The 21,809-nt window shown below is 37.8% G+C and overlaps 1 protein-coding gene across 3 annotated transcripts in view; it reads right to left on the reverse strand.

The window, feature by feature from the left end:
• The window catches only part of Prkdc (protein kinase, DNA-activated, catalytic subunit), a 217,066-nt gene that overhangs the window by 164,891 nt on the left and 30,366 nt on the right, over positions 1-21,809 (reverse strand). For 2 of the 3 annotated variants that reach the window (NM_001108327.2, XM_087576674.1), the window contains 10 exon segments: positions 1,007-1,097; positions 5,169-5,275; positions 12,908-13,067; positions 13,653-13,772; positions 15,122-15,208; positions 15,867-16,026; positions 16,410-16,522; positions 18,187-18,339; positions 20,455-20,580; positions 21,529-21,578. In NM_001108327.2, coding sequence (NP_001101797.2) covers positions 1,007-1,097; positions 5,169-5,275; positions 12,908-13,067; positions 13,653-13,772; positions 15,122-15,208; positions 15,867-16,026; positions 16,410-16,522; positions 18,187-18,339; positions 20,455-20,580; positions 21,529-21,578 — 1,167 coding nt within the window. 3 annotated transcript variants of the gene reach the window in all.

Raw genomic sequence — 21,809 nt, forward strand, 5'->3', positions numbered from 1 at the left:
CACATGCACCTGCGCATGCACACACAGAAGCAAAGACCACCAAATTTTCCCAAGTATAGGTTCTAATTTCTTAAATAGCTAAAACTCTCCAGTTAACACCAAAGTCCAAAAGTAAAGACAGCTGAGATTTTCTAGTATAAAAACACTTAAAATATCCACATTTTAAAATATTAAGTTTAGGTACTGCAAAGCGGGCTCAGTGGTTCAAAGCACTTGTTGGTCTTGCAGAAGACCTTTATTTGGTTCCCCGCACTTGCTCTATGGTTCACAACCATCTGTAACTCCAGTTCCAGGGGATCAGATGTCCTTTTCTGACCTCCATGACACCAGGCATTAATGATGTGCACATATATACATTCAGACAAAACATGTAAAATTAATAAATCTTTAAAAAGTAAAGAAAAAAAACATAAGTTTAGCGTTCTCCCACATGACTAGTCCTGGTGGGGTCTGTCCCACACCTAAGGCCAGAAGATGCTACCTGCAAAGATTAAAAAGTCTTTGATAGCCTGCATGATTGCATACCCTCTAATGCAAGTACTCAAGAGGTAGAAACGGTAGATCTTTCTAAGTTTAAAGCCTAGCTAGTTTGTATAGCATGTTCTAGGCCATTCGGTCCAGGCTTCATAATTCATTCTTGTCAGAGAAGAGAAAGAGAAGCAGACATAAAGTCTTTTGAGCTGATCAACTTGAGGATCCAACAAGTTTTGAAAAGTAAAAAGAATGATTTCAAATTCTGAATGTGACTAGATAGGGTAAAGGGAAACTGATCAGTTTTGAAGAAATTTGAAATAGAATACTATGCTTGAGTAGCCCAAACTAGTAGCCCAGAACAATAGTGGCAATAATATAGAACTGGATACAGCATGTATGAGCACAAGCTATTACTGCCCAGGTGACCCTGACGTCATCAGATGCCTGCAGAAGAGCTGATGAAAAGTAAACAGACACATAGTCAACTCCAAGAGCAAACATATCTACAGGGTTACCTTAGGAAGAAGCTTACCTGTTATAAGATTTTTGTTTATTTGTCCTCCCAGAGATCCAAGTATTTGTACTACTCTAATTCTTATTTCTTCTAAGGACAGTGCTTCGTCCTGAAAATGTATTCAGTTGTATAAATGTGATAAATGAATTTAAAATTAAAGTGAAGAGGAAAGATTACATTGTTAATATCTTTGAATAGTTATGTAAATTTTATTCAGTAGTACTATCAATGCTACTGAGAATCCATACAAGATATAACTCTTCCAATTTTACAGATTGATGTCCAGCACCAGGCCAGCAGCTCCCAAGTTCTGGGAAGATTCTTTATACTGTAAAGAAGTACCAAGGACTCCCAAGGCACTTTTGTTTATATGGGACACACTCCTAAATATCATATTAGTAATTCAAACTTTTAAAAGGTATCATTTAAATAATGCTAAGTCAATGCTATGTTAAAAACAACATATTTTTATGAAAATTATTTTCAAAACAAAAACCCCAGAAAAGTGGATCTGCTTCATATTAATGCAAAGGCTTTAGGAGTCACAAGGATAAAGGACTTCAAAGGAGTCAGAGCTCATCACAGGTAGAAGAGAAAGTAGAACTTCGTAGTCATCGTTGTTCACTAATTATCCTTCATAATATATAAGACACAATGTGAAGCTTTATCAATGAGCTTTTACATAGACTCTAATATGCTAAATTCATTTATCTTGCACTTTGAATGAATTTTGGTTTTGTTTTTTTTTTTTTTTTTTACAATCATGCATTGCTCATCTGAAAATACTGGTTCAGTAGAGCAAGCAGACTTTCTAAATGTTGACACGTTTCACTGCAGATGCCTAAAGTTACATTTGTTATCATCACCAATCTCATGAGAGATATGTAAGGAAGGATCAGCTAGCAAACTCACTGTAATACTTGTGTGTTGATAGATATTTCCCTTGAAGAGGAAGGCTTTCTTCGTAACTGAGGGAAAATGTTGGTCAAATTCAGACATAAATCTGAATAACCTGGGAGAGGACCCCTCAACTGGGGAGTTGGCTCTATAGTGCTGACCTGTGGGCATGTCTGTGGGGTATTTTCTTGACTAAATGTTTAAAGTGGGTGGTGCTACCCTTGGATAGATGGTGTTAGCATATATGAGAAAGCAAACTCAGAAAGGTATGGAGAGTAAGTCATAAGCAGGTTTTCTGCTTCAGTTCATGCCTCTGGGAGGTACTATCTTCCACTGATGATGAACTTAAACCTGTAAGTCTAAAACCTTTCTTCCCACTGAAGAAAGAAAATTATACAGTAAGCAATTATTTTAATACGCACCTAGCATAATATAGTGCTTTCCTCTACAATCCGCTGCCTGAGTGCTGTAAAACTCTTTTTTCTTTTTTAGAAACTTTACTGGGCTCAGCTTGTTGTACTCCTGCTTGTTTGAGCTGAATCCCCTTCCTCTATGTTGAAAAAGCAAGTGCAAATAATGCTAAGAAATGGTTAACATAGAAACTGACCTTGTTTGCTAAAGAAAGAATGTCCTATTCAGTACCTACGCCATTTGTTTCTGTAAACATAGTTAACATGAAGGGAAACGTCCTTCAGAGGTCCTGAGACCACCCTCAGGCAGTGATGGAGACAGGAATTCAGCACTGTTATTATTCAAACCATAGACAAAAAAACTGCAGGTAGGGACAGACCTTACAAAGCACTATCTGTGTTTCAGGCCCACAACAGAGGTGGGAATACAGTGAGCTTTCCAACTCTCTGAGTGCTGCTTGGTTTCTCAAGAGCCTGATTTCTATAACAGCCCAAGTTGGTTTGGTCTGCATTTTATCACATCAACAGAAGGCAACCGAGGACACAGTGACCATGAAAAAAACTGGGGATTTCTACGTACAATTCAAAGTATCACCTAGGAGTATTCTGTCAGGCAGCCTTTTTGGGAGTGCAGGGCTGTATAAGTATGCAGCCTGTCTCATCACAAAGAATTCTAAATAAAGTGCTAACTTATACCCAAAACAGCAAAACAAAAATCTGTGTTAACCACCACTATACAAAGAACAAAGACATTAAAAAGGGGGTGATTTGAATAAGAAGAGCCTCCAAGGGATCCCCCTTCTCAAAGGAGAGGAGAAGGAAAAATAGGGAGAGGTTCTATATGAAGGGGTATTGGGAGGATAGAAGAGGCTGATGTTGGGATGTAAAGTGAATAAATAAAAAAAATTTTTGTTTTAAAAAAAGAGCTTCCAAGGACTCATACATTTGGATGCTTAGCCATCAGGGACTGGCATTATTTGCGAAGGATTAGGAAACATGGCCTTGGAATATGTCACTAGGGATGGGCCTTGAGGTTTCAAAGTCCCAGGCCAGGCCCAACATTACTCTCTTCCTGCAGCGTGAATATCCAGATGTAGAAGTCTCAGCTATTTCTTCAACACCATGTCTGCCTCGGTGCTGCCATGCTCTCTGCCATGATGAAGACTCACTTCTGAAACTTTATGCAATCCCCAACTAAATGCTTCTTTTATAAGGGTTGTCATGGTCATAGTCTCTTCACAGCCAACAGAACAATGATTAGCACAGAAGTTGGACCGGGGAATGAGGCATTGTAGTGACAGGCCTGACCATGTTGCTTGTTGACAGAACATATACCTTAGGACTCTGGATTAGGAAAGTAGTTGATCACTTTAAGCAAGGCTTAATAAGCCATCCTAGTAGTATCATGGAAGACAGTGGTATTGAGAGCAATATAGATTTTGGTCACCCAACTTATGAAGATTCAGAGGAGAAGGATATTAGTAAGTGTCATAGAGGCCATTCTTGTGCTATTTTGGTGAAGATGAAACTGTTTTCTGCCACTGTTCAAAAAAAAAATCTGTCTGAGGGCAAATTAAGTTTTGGACTAATGGTACTAGCTGAGAACACTTCAAAAGATAGCCTAGTATTGATTGTGGCATGTGAATATTAGTGATCACTCTTACGCAGATCTATAATGAAAAGGAACAAGCTGAACCAAAGAAAATAAAAGTACAGTTTGAGGGCATCAGAGAGTTTAACAGAACTAAGTCTGGTACTCACAAAGGTAAAGGTTTAAAGAGCTGGGCAGTGGTGATGCACACCTTTCAGTCTCAGCGCTTGGGAAGCAGAGGCAGACAGATCTCTAATTCAAGGCCAGCCTAGTCTACTGAGAGAGTTCCAGGACAGCCAGGGCTATACAGAGAAACCCTGTCTTAAAAAACAAAACAAAACAAAAATTTAAAGAAAAAGTATCATGTCTACCTCCATGCCACCATGTTCCCTGCCACAGTGATAATAGACTTAAAGCTTTGAAACTGTAGCAAGCCCTCAGTTAGACCCTTTCTCTCACAAGGGTTGCCTTGGTCATAGTGTCTCTTCACAGCAAGGTTTAGGGCTTGCATCCGTGATCTTAGGAAATAGGCATTGTGTATCATGAAGAAATTTTGTTTACAAATCCTGAGTTCTGTTCAAGTAATTTTATTCCACTGTTTAAATGATAAAATTATTCAAAAACTTAAAAAATATTTATAGTTTTATCTAGTCTTTCAATCAAAAGCTTCGAAAACTGAATATACATATCCAAGAGTTTTTAGTTAGTTTTCAACATTGAACTTCTCAATTTTTACTATGACTTCAAGCAATGAATACTTTTTCCAAACTAAATCTCTTTCTATTTTTCTGATCCTACTCTGTAATAAATTAAGAAGAAAACAAAAACAAAAAACAAACACCTAGCCAAGATAATATCACCAAAAGCACCAAGAAAGCGAGGAAGGAAGCAAATCATGGTAGAGAAAGACGGGAGTGAATTCAACCTGATGCAGGCATCGGTAATGACGCATCAGTCTTACGTGCAGTAAGGACGCATCAGTCTTACGTGCAGTAAGGACACATCAGTCTTATGTGCCTCCATCAGCGTTTTGACTCCCCTATGAATATGAACCACAACACCCTTCACTGTGCAAAGTAGGGAACAGCAAAGAAAGCACTCAAGATGGGAAGCTAAATAGTTAATGTTGGCTGTTTTCACTGCTGAAAAGATACCAAAATTATTCCTAGGTCATTCTCTAAATTTGTATGCAAAAGAACTAACATTTAAATGAAGATTTTTAAAATTTTCTTAGGTTAATCTCTGAATTACTTAAGGTAAAGAAAAGAAAAGGATTTCTTACAGATGTAACATTTCTTGTCCTTTTCAGAAGCTTCACTACATCTCTATTAAATCCCTTCCGAGCAGCCCGAGAAAGTGCTGACACTTCCCAGTGGCTCTTGGTTTCATCTGTGGGAGGTAAACAGGAAAAACATTTTAAGCAACATTTATACCACATTATCAAACAGGAACATTAAAGTCTTTGTTACTTAAAATATTATTTCAAAACATAAAATTACGGAACACAAATAGATCTGCTGTCTTTTCAATATCACTGTCTGTCAAAAGAAGCCCCTCTGGGCTTGGGTAAGGTGTGCTTAAAAGAGGCTGACCATTTTGTGGTGGTAAGAGTTAGTCCTTCCACCTTAAGACACATGCCAAACCTGTGACAAGTCAAGCCTCATAATCAAATCCTTGAAAACATGAGATTTCTTAAGTTCCTACTGGGACGGAAAAGGAAAGTTATTTCGTCTAAAAGAATGCAAAATCGAGAGAAAGAGGCAATGGAGGCAAAAACTATCATTCTATAATATCACAGCAATAAACAACGCAGGAAGAACTGTGAATGAATAGACACTAGAGCTACTATGAGGGAAGTCTTCATGAAGAACAACAGTATTTACAGTGTTTATCCTAAAGTTTATTTTACTTGGGGATAGAGACTGTGAATGGACACTGTCCACAGAGTCTGACTGAGATTAGAATCTCAGTCCTGTGGAGACGTTGGAATGCTGCATGTCTAGAGACTGATTAGTTCTGGCCCTCTAGAGCTGTTATTCTTTGACCACCTCAGAAGTACTATCTTGTGACAATAGACAAAAACCTCTTGGAACATTTGCAACTAGTTTCTACCAATCCAAAAGCTAAGAATGCCATCTTACGCCTAGAAGGAAGCTTCTCCCACCTCTTTGTGCCTATCACTCTGGTGTACCCATCAATGTATTTTAAACTTGCCTTGATTTAGGACTTTCTCAGTTCCACAAAACTACAAAAACTGTGTGAAACTGCTTCCACATTGGAACATGGAATTTGAGGGTAACTTAAAGCTGTGTTCCCAGGGTATAGTCACTCAAAACAGTTCCAAAATAAACAATCTCTTATTTCCCTTTAAGATGAGATCTGTGGCCAGGTAATGGTGGCACACGTCTTTAATCCTCGTGTTCAAGAGGCAGAGGCAATCGGACCTCTAACTTTGAGGCCAGCTTGGTCTCCACAGGGAGTTCCAGGACAGACAGGGCTACACAGAGAAACGCTGTCTCAAAACAAAACAAAACAACTAAAACCAGGAAAAACACAAACAAACAAACAGCACAATAAAAGATGAGAGTTGTGCTTTTTAATCACAGGATACACATATGCCACAGCATGTATATGGTAGTCAGAGAACAACTTGTTTGGTTCTCTCCTTCCATCACTTGGGTCCCAGAGTATTGGATTCAGGTCATGAAGGCTGGGGGTTACTGCCTACTGAACTATCTCAAACACCATCACCCTCTTTTTTAACATTTTTATCTGAGTAGAACAAATATAGATTCATTAAGGGAAAGTAAAGAACAAACAACCAAAAAAACCCAAAAGACAAAAATGAAACAAACAAAAATCCCTCTTAATAGTGGGTCAGATTTCAAGGGAGGAACACTACCACATTAAACTGAATTTTTTATAGTTTGATCCCTGCCCCCTCCCCCAGCATAGCTGTAGCTATTTTGTTCCATGCCTGCCAGCTATTTCATACTGTTGCTGTAATATGCCTGCCAGTCATTGACACAGAAAAATAATCTGACTCAGAACACTGTCAACTGATCACATATCCTGTTAGGTCCTGTAAACTCTGCATGAGGTTTGTTAATCTTAAGAAACTCCACAAAGCTTTACATAAGACCCATCAAGTTAAAGGCCAATATGGGATGTTATGTCTAAAATGACTAGAGTTATAGCTGATCATCGGGCAACACTTCCTGCACCTGTATATGAACTCACTTTGGTTTTTTTTCCTTTATAAGCCTTCCCTGAGAATAGGCTTCTGAGTCCTTTTTATGGTCCTGAATGTTCAGTCTTGTGGTGTTTGTTCAATAAACTAGTCTCACTTAACTGAGATGAGTGTTCATATGGTTGGTGTGGCAATTCCTGAATGCCAACAAATCTAATCATGAGAAAACATTAGAAAAACCCAAACGGACACATGATGCTTAAACTAGTATACAAAAATGTTTATAAACTACAAGTTCCTAAAGGATGTAAGGAGTGAACGTCAATCACATATGTGCTAATGTCCTGATTTGAACTTATTTTTTTGCAGGGTTAAGTACAGCCACAGCTTTGATGTAGAAAATGTACATTGAAGGATGGTGGGACAACAGGTTGGCAGCTTAGGTCTTAGTTATACAGGAAAGTTTTCCATTTATACGTTTTATTTATTACTGCTTTACAATAGTACTTTAAGGGAAGCTGTTCTAAGACTTTAAGTATGGACAGCTGAGACACCTTGTGGGTATCTAACTGCCAAGACTGATGACCTGAATTTAATCCTTTGAAACCACATTACCAGAAAGAAAGAATCACTCCTATAAGTTTTCCTCTGACCCTTGCATGAGGAAAAGTAGTTTATTCATACCCTCCCATCACCAAATAAAATATATTTTATTTTAAAAAAGTAATATTATTGCTCTTCGTGAAGCCTTGACACAAATACAGTTTTGTTTTGTTTTGTGGTTGTTGTTGTTTTTCAAGACAGGGATTTTCTGTGTGCCCCTTAGCTGTCCTGGAACTCACTGCAGACAAGGCTATCCTCAAACTCAGAGATCTGTTGGTTTCTGCCTCCTGAATTCTGGGATTAATGGTGCTCAAGCCATCATCATCTGGCTCACAAATGAATTTAAAGTTAAAAAAATTGTTTTAAAGATTCAGGTTATGGGAAGCAGTTGTAACATCTATTTCTTTCTCTTATTAACTGCTGAGTTAAATAAGATCTTTGACCTATGTTCATTTTCATTGCCCAGATGACTATTCCACAGCCATGGAGTTATTATCAGTAGCTATGAGTTGCATGGTGGGTATGGCTTAGTTCACCAAATCTTTGGATCTCAAAAATCCTGATTGCCACTACCTCAGTTCTTCTAGTTCTTAACTTGATTTCTTCTTCTTTTTTTTAACCTTGATTTTTCTTATGTGCTGGAAGCCGGTCTTTATGGTGTTAAGACCTAGATAACTGTTACCTGCCATTTTGTGCTGTTAATAAAATTAAAAGGAAATTTTCTAACGTTGTTTCTGCTTTTACTAGGAAACTTTCTCATGTGCAAGTTATGTTCTATGCCCTTGGAAAACAATTACAAAAAAAGTCAGTGAAATTGCTTTGTACAGTTACCCACAATAAGCTTAGACCTGAGTCAACCTTTATAAGCTTTTATACGCTGTCCCTAGGATGGATCCCAATATAAGAGAGATACCTGTATCTATTCATTTTGAGTAAGGGTTGAGTAAAGCTTAAGTTCCCACGACCTTCCTGGGAACTGGCATCCTACTTGACAGAAAGAGACATGTACGTGGGCAACTGACATCTTGGTTGGCAAATTAAGACATGAATGTTAGACAAGGCCAAGTCCCCTGCCACAGTTGAATGCCCCAACCAATGGGAGATAAGTGTATAACAAAGACATGTTTCTAATCCTAAATCCTGATTGGTGGAATAACTTGGCACTGATGTTTGTAGATTTTAGACTTAAAAACCTTGTAGGATCTTAACTCAAAATTACAACCAGCTCCCAAGTCTAGATTTTTAACCCTTGATCAATCCTGAGGTATATAAACTATCCTCTGAGATCAGTGTTCATGTGGTTTATGAGGTGACTCCTAGGCCCCAACAATGGGTAGATACAATGTGTTTGAATTTAGGACTGCTGACCAGTTAGGGACTAAGTTAATTTCCTGTTACTGTGATAAACACCACTTCCAGGCAACTTATAAAAGGATTTATTTGAGCTATGGTTTTAAAGTAATAAGACTATGTCAAGGCAAGAAAACAGCAGCATGGCAGAAGCAGGAAGTTCAGAAATAACATCTCAACCTCAAACATAAAAGAAAGATAGCAAACTGGAAGTAGGCCTAAGCTATAAAACTTTCAGACCCCCCCTTTCCCCCCAGGGAAGAACTTACCTCAATCAAGATTGCATCTCCTAAACTCCCAAAACAGTAGCACCAAATGAGGACTTCTAAGGTTCCACAGAGTCCTATAGCCCATGTCATAGACTTGTCCCATTACCTGCTCCTTCTCCTCAACCAATCTCTAGGTTTGTACCAGGACCCACCTAACCTGCATCTACTCACACAGAGATTCCTTTATGCCACCTCCACCATACTCCATATCCAGATTTCCTATGTCCTCCTTCAGGGTCCAGCTTTGTGAATATTCCCTATCGCCCTCTAATCATTTTTCAGAAACCAGCCAGATCTAGCCTAGTCCCACAGCCTCGACCTCTGTCCTGATTGAGGACCTGACCTACCTGTACCCATTCATAAATAACTCTGTGTCACCTCTATCACCCCACGTCATACCCAGACTTCCCATATTCTCCTCAAGATGTAGTCTGTTGACTGCCCCTGATTTTTAAATATATAGTATGGTCTTGCAACCAATGCAGCAGCCTACTCTGTTCTTCAGATCCTTCAATGCAAAAGAGCTTTAGGTTTGGGCCTGGATCAACCCTACCAATCCCCAAACCATAGGGCCAACCCATTATCATAGCCAACCTTTCTACTCACTCCTATCTTCTGCCAACACCAGGCTTAGATCATGAAGCACATCCTATCTGTCCACCTCACTTCAATCCACAAAGCCATTTCTAACCTCTAAAACCAACATGCTCCACATTTTCTCTTCTGCCCCAACCTGCTCTGTCTATAATGCAAAGCAAAGGAACTCCACATGCCCAGCTTTCATCTCAAGAATATCAGCAATAAGCCCATGTCTTCTCTCTCAAACCTACCAGTCTTATAGAAATGCTTGCCAATGAAAATTACCTAGATGAACTCCAAGACACAGAATATAAAAGAACAATCTTAAACTTCATCAAGGAATCCAATGCCTTTAAAGACACAAAGAGACAGCTCAGTGAAATCATGAAGAATAAGCTTAAGTAAATGCCCTAAATACAAACGTAAACCTGGTAGAAATGACAAAAATAACCCAAGACTTAAAATAGAATTCAATCAAGAAACAGAAACATTGAAGACTCAAACTGAAATGAACATGGAATTCAAAAACACAAAAACAGCCCAAACAAGAAACCCAAAGGAAAGCAGTAGCTCATCTTTGATACAGTGTGGGTTCTTCATTCCTCTACCCTTCTCAACCCCTGCAATCCCATACACAAGGTAAGAGAGAAAAAAGAATAGAGAGGAAAGGAAAGAGATCCCTGAATAAAGTCACGGGTCAGAAAGGGGGTGGTGACATTATTGTTAGACTACTTTCTGCTGATTAGACATGTTAAGTTCCTTGGAGCAAGTTCAGTCTTCACCATCAGAGAATCTAATTTCTTCCTCTTGTTTCTTCTTTGCACATCACTACTTAAACCAAGACCAAAAACAACCAACAACCCACAGCACTCTTGGGGCCCTAGCATTTTATAGACCATCCAAAAGGTCCCCAAAATTCCAAACATCACTAATTGCAGAAACTATCGCAGTTGTCAAAAGTCACACCCCTGCCAGAGCATGAGGCACATCATGGTAGCTTCTGTGGTCAATCTGACGTAGCCCCATATCTCACACCTGGGATTAAAATGAAAAGATATTCTCATAATATTTCTATGTTTTTAAAAGAAACCAAAATTCCAAAATTGTCACTTCAGAAGACCAAACAAGCACAATGGATCAAGCAGAAGACAGAATAGCTCAAAGACAATTCTAAAAAATTAATGAATGAGAAGCATGAAGGAAGACACAGAAAATGTGGGACACTATAAAAAAAATGAAATCTTTGAATTATAGGTATAGATGACGGAGAAGAATCCCAAGTCAATGCCATAGGACAGATTTTCAACAAGATCATAAAAAAAAAACTTTCCCTAATCTAAGAAAAGATACATCTATACAAAGAATATAATATAGACAAGACCAGAAAATAAAATCCTAATGGCATATCATATCACTAAGCATACTAGAAAAAGAGTGTGTGTTGAAGTCAGGAAGAGAAAAAAAACCAGAAAACAAAAACCAAAAACAAGTCACATATCAGAAATCAGAAATAATAGCTGATTTCTCAATAGAAACTTTGATAGCCAGAAAAGCCTATTGTTCTCCTTGAACAGGGGGAGAAGGTAAGTCCCTACTGCTAAGCAAATCATGCACTTCAGAAACAGGGTCCAGAGACTCCTGAACTGGAGCTGACCTCAGTGTCCTCTCTGAGGCCTGGCTTTCTTTTTTTTTTTTTTTTTGGTTCTTTTTTTCGGAGCTGGGGATTGAACCCAGGGCCTTGCGCTTCCTAGGTAAGCGCTCTACCACTGAGCTAAATCCCCAGCCCTGAGGCCTGGCTTTCATGGTACCAAAAGGTACCATTCAGGTTATCAAAGGAAGAAGGCAATGAACACTCTTCCCCTGCTGTGATGCTTATGAACCACATCAATAACAAGCATGGTACGATAACCCTAAGAGTAAGTAATGATATGGAAACACTGATGTTACCAATAACTCTATAACTGGACTTAAGACCCACTCAACAATGGGAAACCATGCCCAGTACTACAAACCTACATACCTTGGTGTTACCAACAGCTGTATAATTGAACTTAGGACCTTAAAAACCAAGGGGAAAAAAAAAAAAACCTTCAATACTCAACAATAGGAAACCATGCCTGGTACTGGAAACCTAGCTAACTAATCAGTACCAGTGAAGTCAATGTCACTGGAGATGTTATAGGAGAACCTATCACTGATTTATTAAACCAGGATAATCCCTAACAACAATGTATAAACGTGTCCTTATACCCACAAGTAAGTGTAGACTTCAACCCTCATCAAGGAAACTTCTCTCAGCACTAAACAGAAACGACTGCAGAAAACCACAACCAATCACAATGCAACATTTTTGGGCCCTGTCCCAGTGGAGACATGTATAGAGTACTACGATACCTAAGGCTCAGGAATACTGCAAAAGAGACAGCAAAAAGACTGTAATAACCAGAGCTTCGGGGCGTTTGAAATGATATCATGTCTTGCAGCAGTATCAGAAGCTATAACCACAAAGACTTTACCAACTTAATTGTCCTAACATTAGCTAAACAAGGATGACACCAAAGAGCATGACAAATGGGACAGTGAAAAGCCTGCATGACCTCTGCCCTACAGAAAAAACTACCAGCAACTGAGGACAGCTGGGAGTTGGAGAAGTGGTCTTCCCAAGGAAAAGCACAGCCATGATGACACGAGTAAGGAACACTATAGGAACTCGACAGGTAGCATTTAGGAACGTATGCAAATATGCATGTACTAACAGTTAGTGAACAAACACGCTATGTATCTGAAGGAGAGTGGGGAGAGGAAAGAAAGGAAGCAATCTTGTAATTATATTCTCAAAAAAAGCTTGTTTCCTTCCAGTCTATAAATATTACAAATCATCCAAGAAATAACAAATTAAAAGAAAAACCAACCAAATACACTTTGATTATTCTGTGATGGAACTTTACAAGCTCAAAAAATACTAGATCAACTTTATTAGCATATTCCAATTTTATTTATGGTAATCCTCCCAATTTCTGTAAGACTTACCTGATAAGGTTGACGTATTCAGGTATCCATCAAGGCAGGGGACGATGTCTTTGTAGTAAGGCTGCATTATAGACTTGTCAATGTGAACTGACCATTCTTTAAGGGCATGCAGACCTATTTCTGCCAATGGCAGATGGCTCAGGCCCAGCTTGAAAGCCATCTATATGTCAATACAAACAGGGAAAAATTGAAATAGAAAATTAAGACTTAAAAAGGAAAACCCGGGCTAGAGAGATGGCTCAGTGGTTAAGAGCACTGACTGCTCTTCCAGAGGTCCTGAGTTCAAATCCCTGCAACCACATGGTGGCTCACAGCCATCTGTAATGAGATCTGATGGTTTCCCCTGGGGTGTCCGCAGACAGCTACGGTGAACTTATATATAATAAATAAAATAAATCTTTAAAAAAAAAAAAAGAAAACCCACATCAATTATTTTTACTGTTTCTAATTGATATGTTTTCTATTGTTAAACCTGAGAAACTGCTACAAGTTAGTGGACATAGTTCAAAACAGCAGAGGAAAACAAACAGCAGCAGTCCATGGGTGAGGATTTACTGCAGGCTTTCAACACACGCAAGACCTAATTCTCAGGTCAATTTGTAGGGGAAGAGCAGAGCAATTTCTGTTATTAAAAACCTACTAGCAAGGAAGTATTCAAGCTCACTGCTGGGTAAGCACCTGCTTTAACTTGGCATTTCCAAGTCCCCAGGAAACAATGTGGTGATCAGAGTTAAAACACACCTACCTGCAATGCAGGAACATAGGCTCGAACATCAAGTTTAATGATGTCAGGTGGCAAGGACAGAACAAATGTTAAACAAGAAGCCAAAAGTTCATCCTTGTACTGCTTCATTTTAACTGACACCTAAACAAAAAAAGAGCACACAAATTAAAAATTAAAAATATGCACCCTGTCCTTAAATGTGAAGAACAAGCACGCAGCCTTTGTCATATCTATATTTGCTTAAAAGCTAAATGCTAATTCCCAGAAAAAGTTAATTTGTTTAAGTACTTATTCCCCTCTATATAAAGCTTTTTATATAAGACTTCCCCCTTTTATAAAGCTAGGGGTGACATATGATCAATGTATATTATAGGTAGATACAAAATTGTCACAATGAAACCCATTATTATGAATAATTATTTATTAATACAGGTCAATATATTGTTATAATATTTGAGTTGTCATCATTCAATCAAATTATTTTCCTGGGAATGTAAGCAATTTTTGAAACAGTGATTTACTATGTTAAGCTTTTAAAAGACCTTACTACCAAGACAAACATTTGCCTCCCTGAGGAGAGAGGAACAGAAGCTCAAGGACAGCCTGGGTTACACTTTAAGACCCACATAAAGTAGCCACAAAGATACTTCAGTTAGTAAAGGCACTTGCCATCAAGGCTGACAAACTGAGCTTGGCCCAGGTGACACAATGTGGAAGATAATTGGCTTTTGCAGGTTGTTCTCTGACCTCCACATGTGTCAAATGCATAGACAATAAGTAAATTTATAAAAAAAAAAAAAACAAAAAACCCACCATCAATAAATTTAATTAAATTTAAAAAATTAAAATTCTACAAAGTACCTGCAAAACTCCACCAGGTTAGTGAAAGCTGAAAAAGCATTTGGTTTAGCAGGGTGCAACCCAGCAATCAAGCATATAAACAAAACCTCACTCCCAATCTGTCTTTAAGAAACCAATTTCCCAGGCTAGAGAGAGGGCTCAGTGAGTCAGGCAGTAAGTAGGTTATGGAGCTTGCCACCAAGACTGTTGACCAGAGTTTGTAACACCCATACTGACATAAGAGAACCAACTCCTGTAATTTATCTTCTAACATGTATATGTGCACCATGATACATACACAAGCACCCATAAACACATAAAGAGATTTATTATTTCAACAACTGAAGGAAAAAAAAAGCTGGCCTGATGACATACACCTTTGATCCTAGCACTCAGGCGACCCAGGCAGGCAGATCTCTATGAGTTTGTGGATAACCTGGTCTACATAGTGAGTTCCAAACCAGTTAAGGCTGCATAATGAGAGCCTGCCTCAAACAAATGGACAAATACAAAATACAAAATATATATATATATATATAGCTATATATATATATATATATAACTATGTTACTGACAATTAGAATTTTTTAAACTAAACAACCATTTTAAAAGATCCTATAATGCATTAAGACAAATTACTTAAATATTACCTCTTTGCCAAATTTTGCAAATAAAGCAAAGCAAGAATGCTTTTCTGTATTTTCAGGAGAATGTTTCAGACACTTTGGGCTAACTCCCTGTCAAAGAAAGCAGCAAATTAGTATGTCAAGCAAGAACCAAGAACTTTCACACCCTCATCTTCCAGTTCTCAATCTTTCTCCAGAGGACCAATCCCTTTCATGTTGCCATAGTTTAATTTGGAGGAGAAGGGAGACTCAGTTCCAAGGGTAAACGCCAATAGACACCACGTAGAAAGAGAACAGGGGGAAAATTAGGAACTGTGCAAAGTCATAGGCAATGGCCAACTCCATCTCTTCCTCATCTTCCAGTAAAAAATACATTGGCTACACCCAATGCTTCTATGTGACCAATAGGAGCCTCAGCTTTACAACTAAAGTCATTCCCAAATTGCATGGCACCAGGACATTAGAAGTATTTATAACATAGATTTCTTGTAGACTCCCAGAAGTGTCTCTGACTAGCAAGTCTTAAGAAAATCTGGGATTTCTAGAGTAATTTGAAGAGTTGGTAATCTTATATAATTATCCAGATACTTAAAAGTCAGAGTAGAAAATGCTACTAACTTTTTAAGTGTCTTCTAATTGGCATCCACATACCAGTTTTCTTTTTAATTGTCAAAATTAGATTTAAAACTACATATGCCATAAGTACTCTATAAACATAAGAGCTATAAAAGAAACACAAGAATTGTTCTAGTTCCTAAGAAACACTTACCTCAAAATATTTTATTTTCCTGGCATTTTTCACTGCAATAGAAAGCAATTTGTAGAAACCACTGATGAGTGGTAAGCGTGTAGACTGTAAAATTAACTCATATGCAAATGAGTACACCCATGGCTCAAAAAAGCTTACTTGTTTCTTAGGAAGAATCTCCCTATAAAGACAAAATATTTAAGGAAGAAATTTTTATTCTATTAATTCTTACTAAGCTGTAAAACTATGAGACATTAAAAGTGACATTAAAAAGATATTTTTAGACTTTCCCACACCTTTAAGGATATTTTTGCTTCTTTTTTCCTGCCTGAGATCTTCTAACCAGAAAAAACAAACCAAAAAAAAAAAAAACTCAAACAAACAAACAAACAAACAACCCAAAAGCTAAGTCTAAACTGGTAGGAATATTTTAAAAGTCTATAGAAGCAATTTTAGATTATAAGTCATTTACTATTTTAACTCTTACATTTATACAAGGGATGTCCTCTACTAGAGTTATTAAACAGATTTTCACTCTTTAATAAATAAAACTCTACAAAATACCTGCAAAACTCCACCAGGTTAATGAATGCTGAAAAATCATTTGGTTTTATAGGGTGCAAGTTAGCGGCTGGATCTGAAGTTGGGATCACCCAGACATCAGCAGTGCGTTCGTCCTGAAAATTGTCCGAGATCAAGATCTGTTCCATTTACTACAGCATTTATTCAACAAAAAACTGTCCAATGAAACGGGCATAAAGAAGTGCTTTATGAGGAAATAACACAAAGACGTAATGAAGTTCTTAAGAATTTTAAGAATAATGGGAATAGAAGCAGAAAGCCAAAGGACTTATAAAAAAAAGAATGGGACAAATACAAAGGGTAAGGTGGGGAGGGCATTATCTTTTCATTTTGAAATGCTCTTGAGACAAGGTTATTCTCTGTAGAATAGGCTACATGCTGAACTCATGGCAATCGTTCTGCTTCTGCCTCCCAAGTGTCAGAAGCCAATATAAGGAAGTGCTGTATTTTTTAAAATAATGACAACTGGACAGAGACACACTTCAAAAAGAAGAAACCATCAAAAATGACGCATCAGTTTCTAATTGCTACATAGAAAAATAATTCAAAATAATAACACAAACGAAAGATACTTATTTTTGGAAAATACATGATTTTATTCTATTTATTTATGTATTTTTTGAGACAAGGTCTGACTCTGTAGCCATATGAGCCTCAAATTTGCTATGTAGTCCAGGCTGGCCTTGAACTCTGTATCTTTAAGATCTAGATTATAGACATATAAGACCAGGCCCAGCTCATATAAAAAACCATATTTTTAAGGTCGTATTCTCAAATCTGTTATCAGATATACTTTTTGTACTCAAATTCTAAAGTTAAACAAAGGAAATGTAGAAACATAGTGTGGTAGTGCATCGTACAATCCTGGTACTTTAGAGTCCAATGCAGGGTTGTGAGTTAAATGCTCACCCTAGGCTATATAGTGGACTGTATTTCAAACAAAACAAAAATCACAGAGTGAGAACTGGCAAAGGTCTGAGAGAGCAGCTGTCACCGAGGTGGCAGGTGACAACATCAGAGAAAGAGAAGTGACTAAAACTAAAAATGCTAGACATGTTCTAAATTGTAGGTGGGCTTGCTGATAATATGGTTCCAGAAAGCATCTTTAGGGAAGGTTTGTGTTTGCATACATATGTTTATGTATGCTTTGAAGCAGGCACATACTGATATAGAAATCACTATGTAGCTCAGGATGGGTTTGTATTCATGGCAATCCTCCAAACCCAATCTCTACAGTGCCAGAATACATGTAAGGCACCATGTCCAGTCCACCTCAGGTAAATGGTCTTTGTTGTATTTATAAAAGATGGGGGGCGGGGGGTAAGTTCTATGGGGCTCTGGGGACAGGGGGTGCCTCAGCAGGCCCATGTGTGCCTGTAGAGGCCAAGCTGGGTCCCCTGGAGGTGGAGTTACAGGTGGTTGTGAGCTACCTAACATGGATGCTATCCATATACAGGTTTGCTGGGGCACGGTTTTATTTTGTAAGGCAGGCTCGCCTTGGACTCTTCATCTTCCTCCCTCAGCTTTACAAAGTTGTTATCACAAATAGCACTACACCTGACTAAAAAGCATTATTTTAACACACTAACCATATAAAATCACTTTTTGAATACTCTTTTGATAACATTCTATATATTGGATTACATTCAACAAAAAAAGCACCCAAGGCACATAATCATCACAAACAACCTATTTCCCTTTCTTCCCAGAGCGGGCTAAGAGTTGGTATTAGAATGATGCAAAGTTAGGTTTCGCTAACCTCCTGCTCTCCAGTAGTCTGTTTTTCCAGTGTAAGATCCAACTTTTCCACAATCTTCAAAACTGATCTTATAAATTCATCATAGAGTAAATGATTCAGACTTTTAAGGGAGGAATTTACAAAAAGAAATGTTTCATCTCCTAAGATAAAATCCTGTAAATAAAGAAAAATGTAAAGAATTCAAAAATCTTAGACTAAAAATTTTATAAGCATTATAATGTATACTTTCACAGGTACACGTTTACTGAGGATGGATGGAAATAATATATACATACTATGACTAATTTGCCTGAAGGTTTAAAGCTTCAAAACTTAACACATCTTTTCAAATTATTGTGACATTTTAATCACGTAGTATGATTTAATACTGTATACATGGATGTGAATGAGAGGATACAGGTCAACTTTGTCAAAGCATTTAGGTCAATTTGTTTACGTATCTATGTATAAACACACATTAGCATACTTAGTGTTTCCTCTCTAACTCTCCTTCCTTCCTACATTTCAGTTACTGAGGACTAAACCCTGATACAGTCTTCTTCTGACAGGATCTCATATAGCCCAGGTTAGCTTCCACCTTGGAGACACCAGCAACCATTCAAGCCGTTGTCACTAGTACACCCATCCACTTGATATACTATTTAAAGCCAACCAGAACAAGGAAGCAAACAAAAAGACCAAAGCACCAAAAGCATAACAATATATGATTTTTGATGGGACAGAAATCACCTATTGTGAAAATTTTCTTATCCTAGTTTATTGTTTTGTTGAGATATATATTAAAATAAACCTATTAGGCAAGGGGTATTATTTTAATACAAGTGATATAATTAATAAATACACGTTGACCCCTCAGAATTATTAAACAAACTAGATTAGTCTACCCAGCAAATAGACAGATGTGGATGTAGCATAGTGAAAGAATGTATTTAGCAAAGTCAAGCAGGAGATAGTGGGTAGGGGAGCACAGAGAAGAAGAGATAGTCTGAGAGAGAAATAGGCAAAGTGAAGGAAGGACAGACTAAGTGAGGAGATAGAGAGAAGGATCTTCACTTTGTGGAGGAGGAGTATTAAAAGTGAACTTATTTATGCAATGCTGAAGAAAAAATCCAGGATTCTGCTTGCATGTTACCCAGATGCGCTACCACTGAATGACATCATCAGCCCCCATTTTACTTATTACGCTTTTATTTTTAACTGCTTTGACTTACACTATTTTAAGTATGCTTTAAGAAAGAACTTTTAGCAAGGCAGTGGTGGCACATGCCTTTAATCCCAGTACTTGGCACACAGAGGCAAGCAGATCTGTGAGCTCTACGTATGTTCTACAAAACAAGTTCCAGGACAGCCAAGACTTCACAAAATTTGAAGTCTTGAGAAAGAAAAAAAAGATTAAAAGTACAACAAAATTCTAAAATCTTATACCTGTTCTTACTAGTTTTTAATTCAACCTGACATAAGCTAGAAGTAGGAAGCTTAAGTGAGAAAATGCTTTCAGAGGATTGGCCTGTAGCCAAGTCTTTGGGATATTTCTTGATTGATAATTGATACAGTGAGAGGGCCCAGATAACTGTAGTCAATACCACACTTGGACAAGTGGTCCTGGATGAAAAAAAAAAAAAAGCAAGCCACAAGGAGTAAGCAGCCTTAATGGTCTCTGCCTCATTTTCTGTCTCCAGGTCCATGTCCTGACTTCATCAAGGATGGACTATGCTATGGAAACACAGAACAAAACAAATGCTTTTCTCCCCAAGTTGTTTTTATCATGGTGTTTTATCATGGTGTTTTATCATGGAAACAGGTACCCTGACTAAGACATCTATACTATGGAAGTGTTCTGCTTAGTTTTTCTGAGACACGGTGTCTTGTCTGCTTGGTTTTTAGTTTGTATTTGTTTAGCTGATAGAGCATCTTAATAAAGATGAGAAGCGGAGTACTTTTATAGCTTTCAAATTATAGAATTTGATTGGAGTTGGAAACAAGAGTATCAGGAGTTCAAGTTGATTCTTAGTTACATACAACTTCCAGGCTATCTTGAGCTACATGAGACCCTGTTTCAAAAAAATAAAAAAACAAAGAGGTCAGAGGATGGCTAAGTAAATAAAGGCATTTGTTCTCATGCCTTAAAAGTCGAGATTAACCTCTGGGAACCACTTGGTGAAAGGACAGAACTGGTTATTGGAAGTTGTCCTCTGACTGCCTCATGAATATGTGGTAAGCGCCCCAAATATGAAAGGGTAATAAAAATATATGTATTTAAAACTTTACCGCCATCTGGTCACAGCCTAAAAGATTCTGAAAAAGATCCACGTAGTCTTTGTATGTGGGTACTTTCCACCTGCCCATTCTGACTTCCTCCGAGGCCCAACGGTTTTCAGACCTTGACTCAACATCCTAGAGAAGACAACATCCCATTATTGATTGGTAGGCACATGGGACGGCTGATATCAGAACATAATGACCTACAGAATTTTCTATACTAAAATAGCAACTAATAGAGATTCTGCAATAAACTAAAGAAAGTAAGACAACATAATAAAAGAAAACTGGAAAGGCAAGACAGTGACTGTAGCCAATGAGAATTTTTAGCTCATCTATCTACGAAACCCACTAAAATCATCCCTCTTCTCATGTGACCCAAACTTTCATTCCACTCATGGACTGGGAGTCCCTCTAACTAAATGTACAGACATTTATATCTTCTCCTAAATTGTAAAGGGTCTTTGTAAAGATGTTGGTATCAGGGACAGCAAGACGCCTCAGCAGGTAAGGCACTTGCTACCAAGCCTGATGCCTTGAGTTTGATTCCTAGAACCCACATGGTGGAAGAAGAGAACTAAATCTTAAACATTGCCTTCCAACTGCCACAAGCTCACCATAGCATGTGCACACACAAACACACACATATACACACACAAATATACACTTAAAGTATATGTAACATCATTTTATTCCTTAGAAGTATATTTATCTAACAGAAGCTGGTACTTATATATGAAACTTCAAAATGTAAGGCCTGGGTGAGCTGGACTTGGCTGGCCGATTGCTTGGCTGGTATGCATAAAGGCCTGGTTCAGTCCCCAGTACTACATAAACGTGGCACACTGATATACACCCGTAATTCTAGCATTTATAAAGTACAGGCAGCAATACTGAAGTTCCAAGTGACCTTTGGCTATATCAAGTTCAAAGCTAGCATGCAATGTATAAGAACTTGTCTCAAGAAAAGGGGTGTTGGTGGCTAAAACTAAAAAAGGCTTTTTTTATACATTTACTGCTGAAACACTCTTTCTAACATCCAGTGATAAGAGCAGTGTTTGAAACTTTAGAATCAGAATTTACCTTTTGAAGAACCACTGGTTTAGAACATATTCGAATTAAACCTTGATGCACTAAAAATGAAGAAAGCAAATGATTATAAAGGAATCATTAAGAAGCACAATCACTCAATAAAAACAATCATTATTTTGCCTCTTAATTTCTACGTGAAATTAAGTTTTAAATTTTGAACTATTGAGAGTCAGAAACTAAAGCTGGTGTGGTGACACACATCTATAATCTCAGCATTTGGAAAGTAGATTCTGGACAACTGTGGTGCTCAAAGTCAACCTAGGCTACATAGT

The sequence above is a fragment of the Rattus norvegicus genome, chromosome 11 (assembly GCF_021556685.1).
Source record: "Rattus norvegicus strain SHRSP/BbbUtx chromosome 11, alternate assembly SHRSP_T2T, whole genome shotgun sequence".
NCBI classification, from domain to species: domain Eukaryota; kingdom Metazoa; phylum Chordata; class Mammalia; order Rodentia; family Muridae; genus Rattus; species Rattus norvegicus.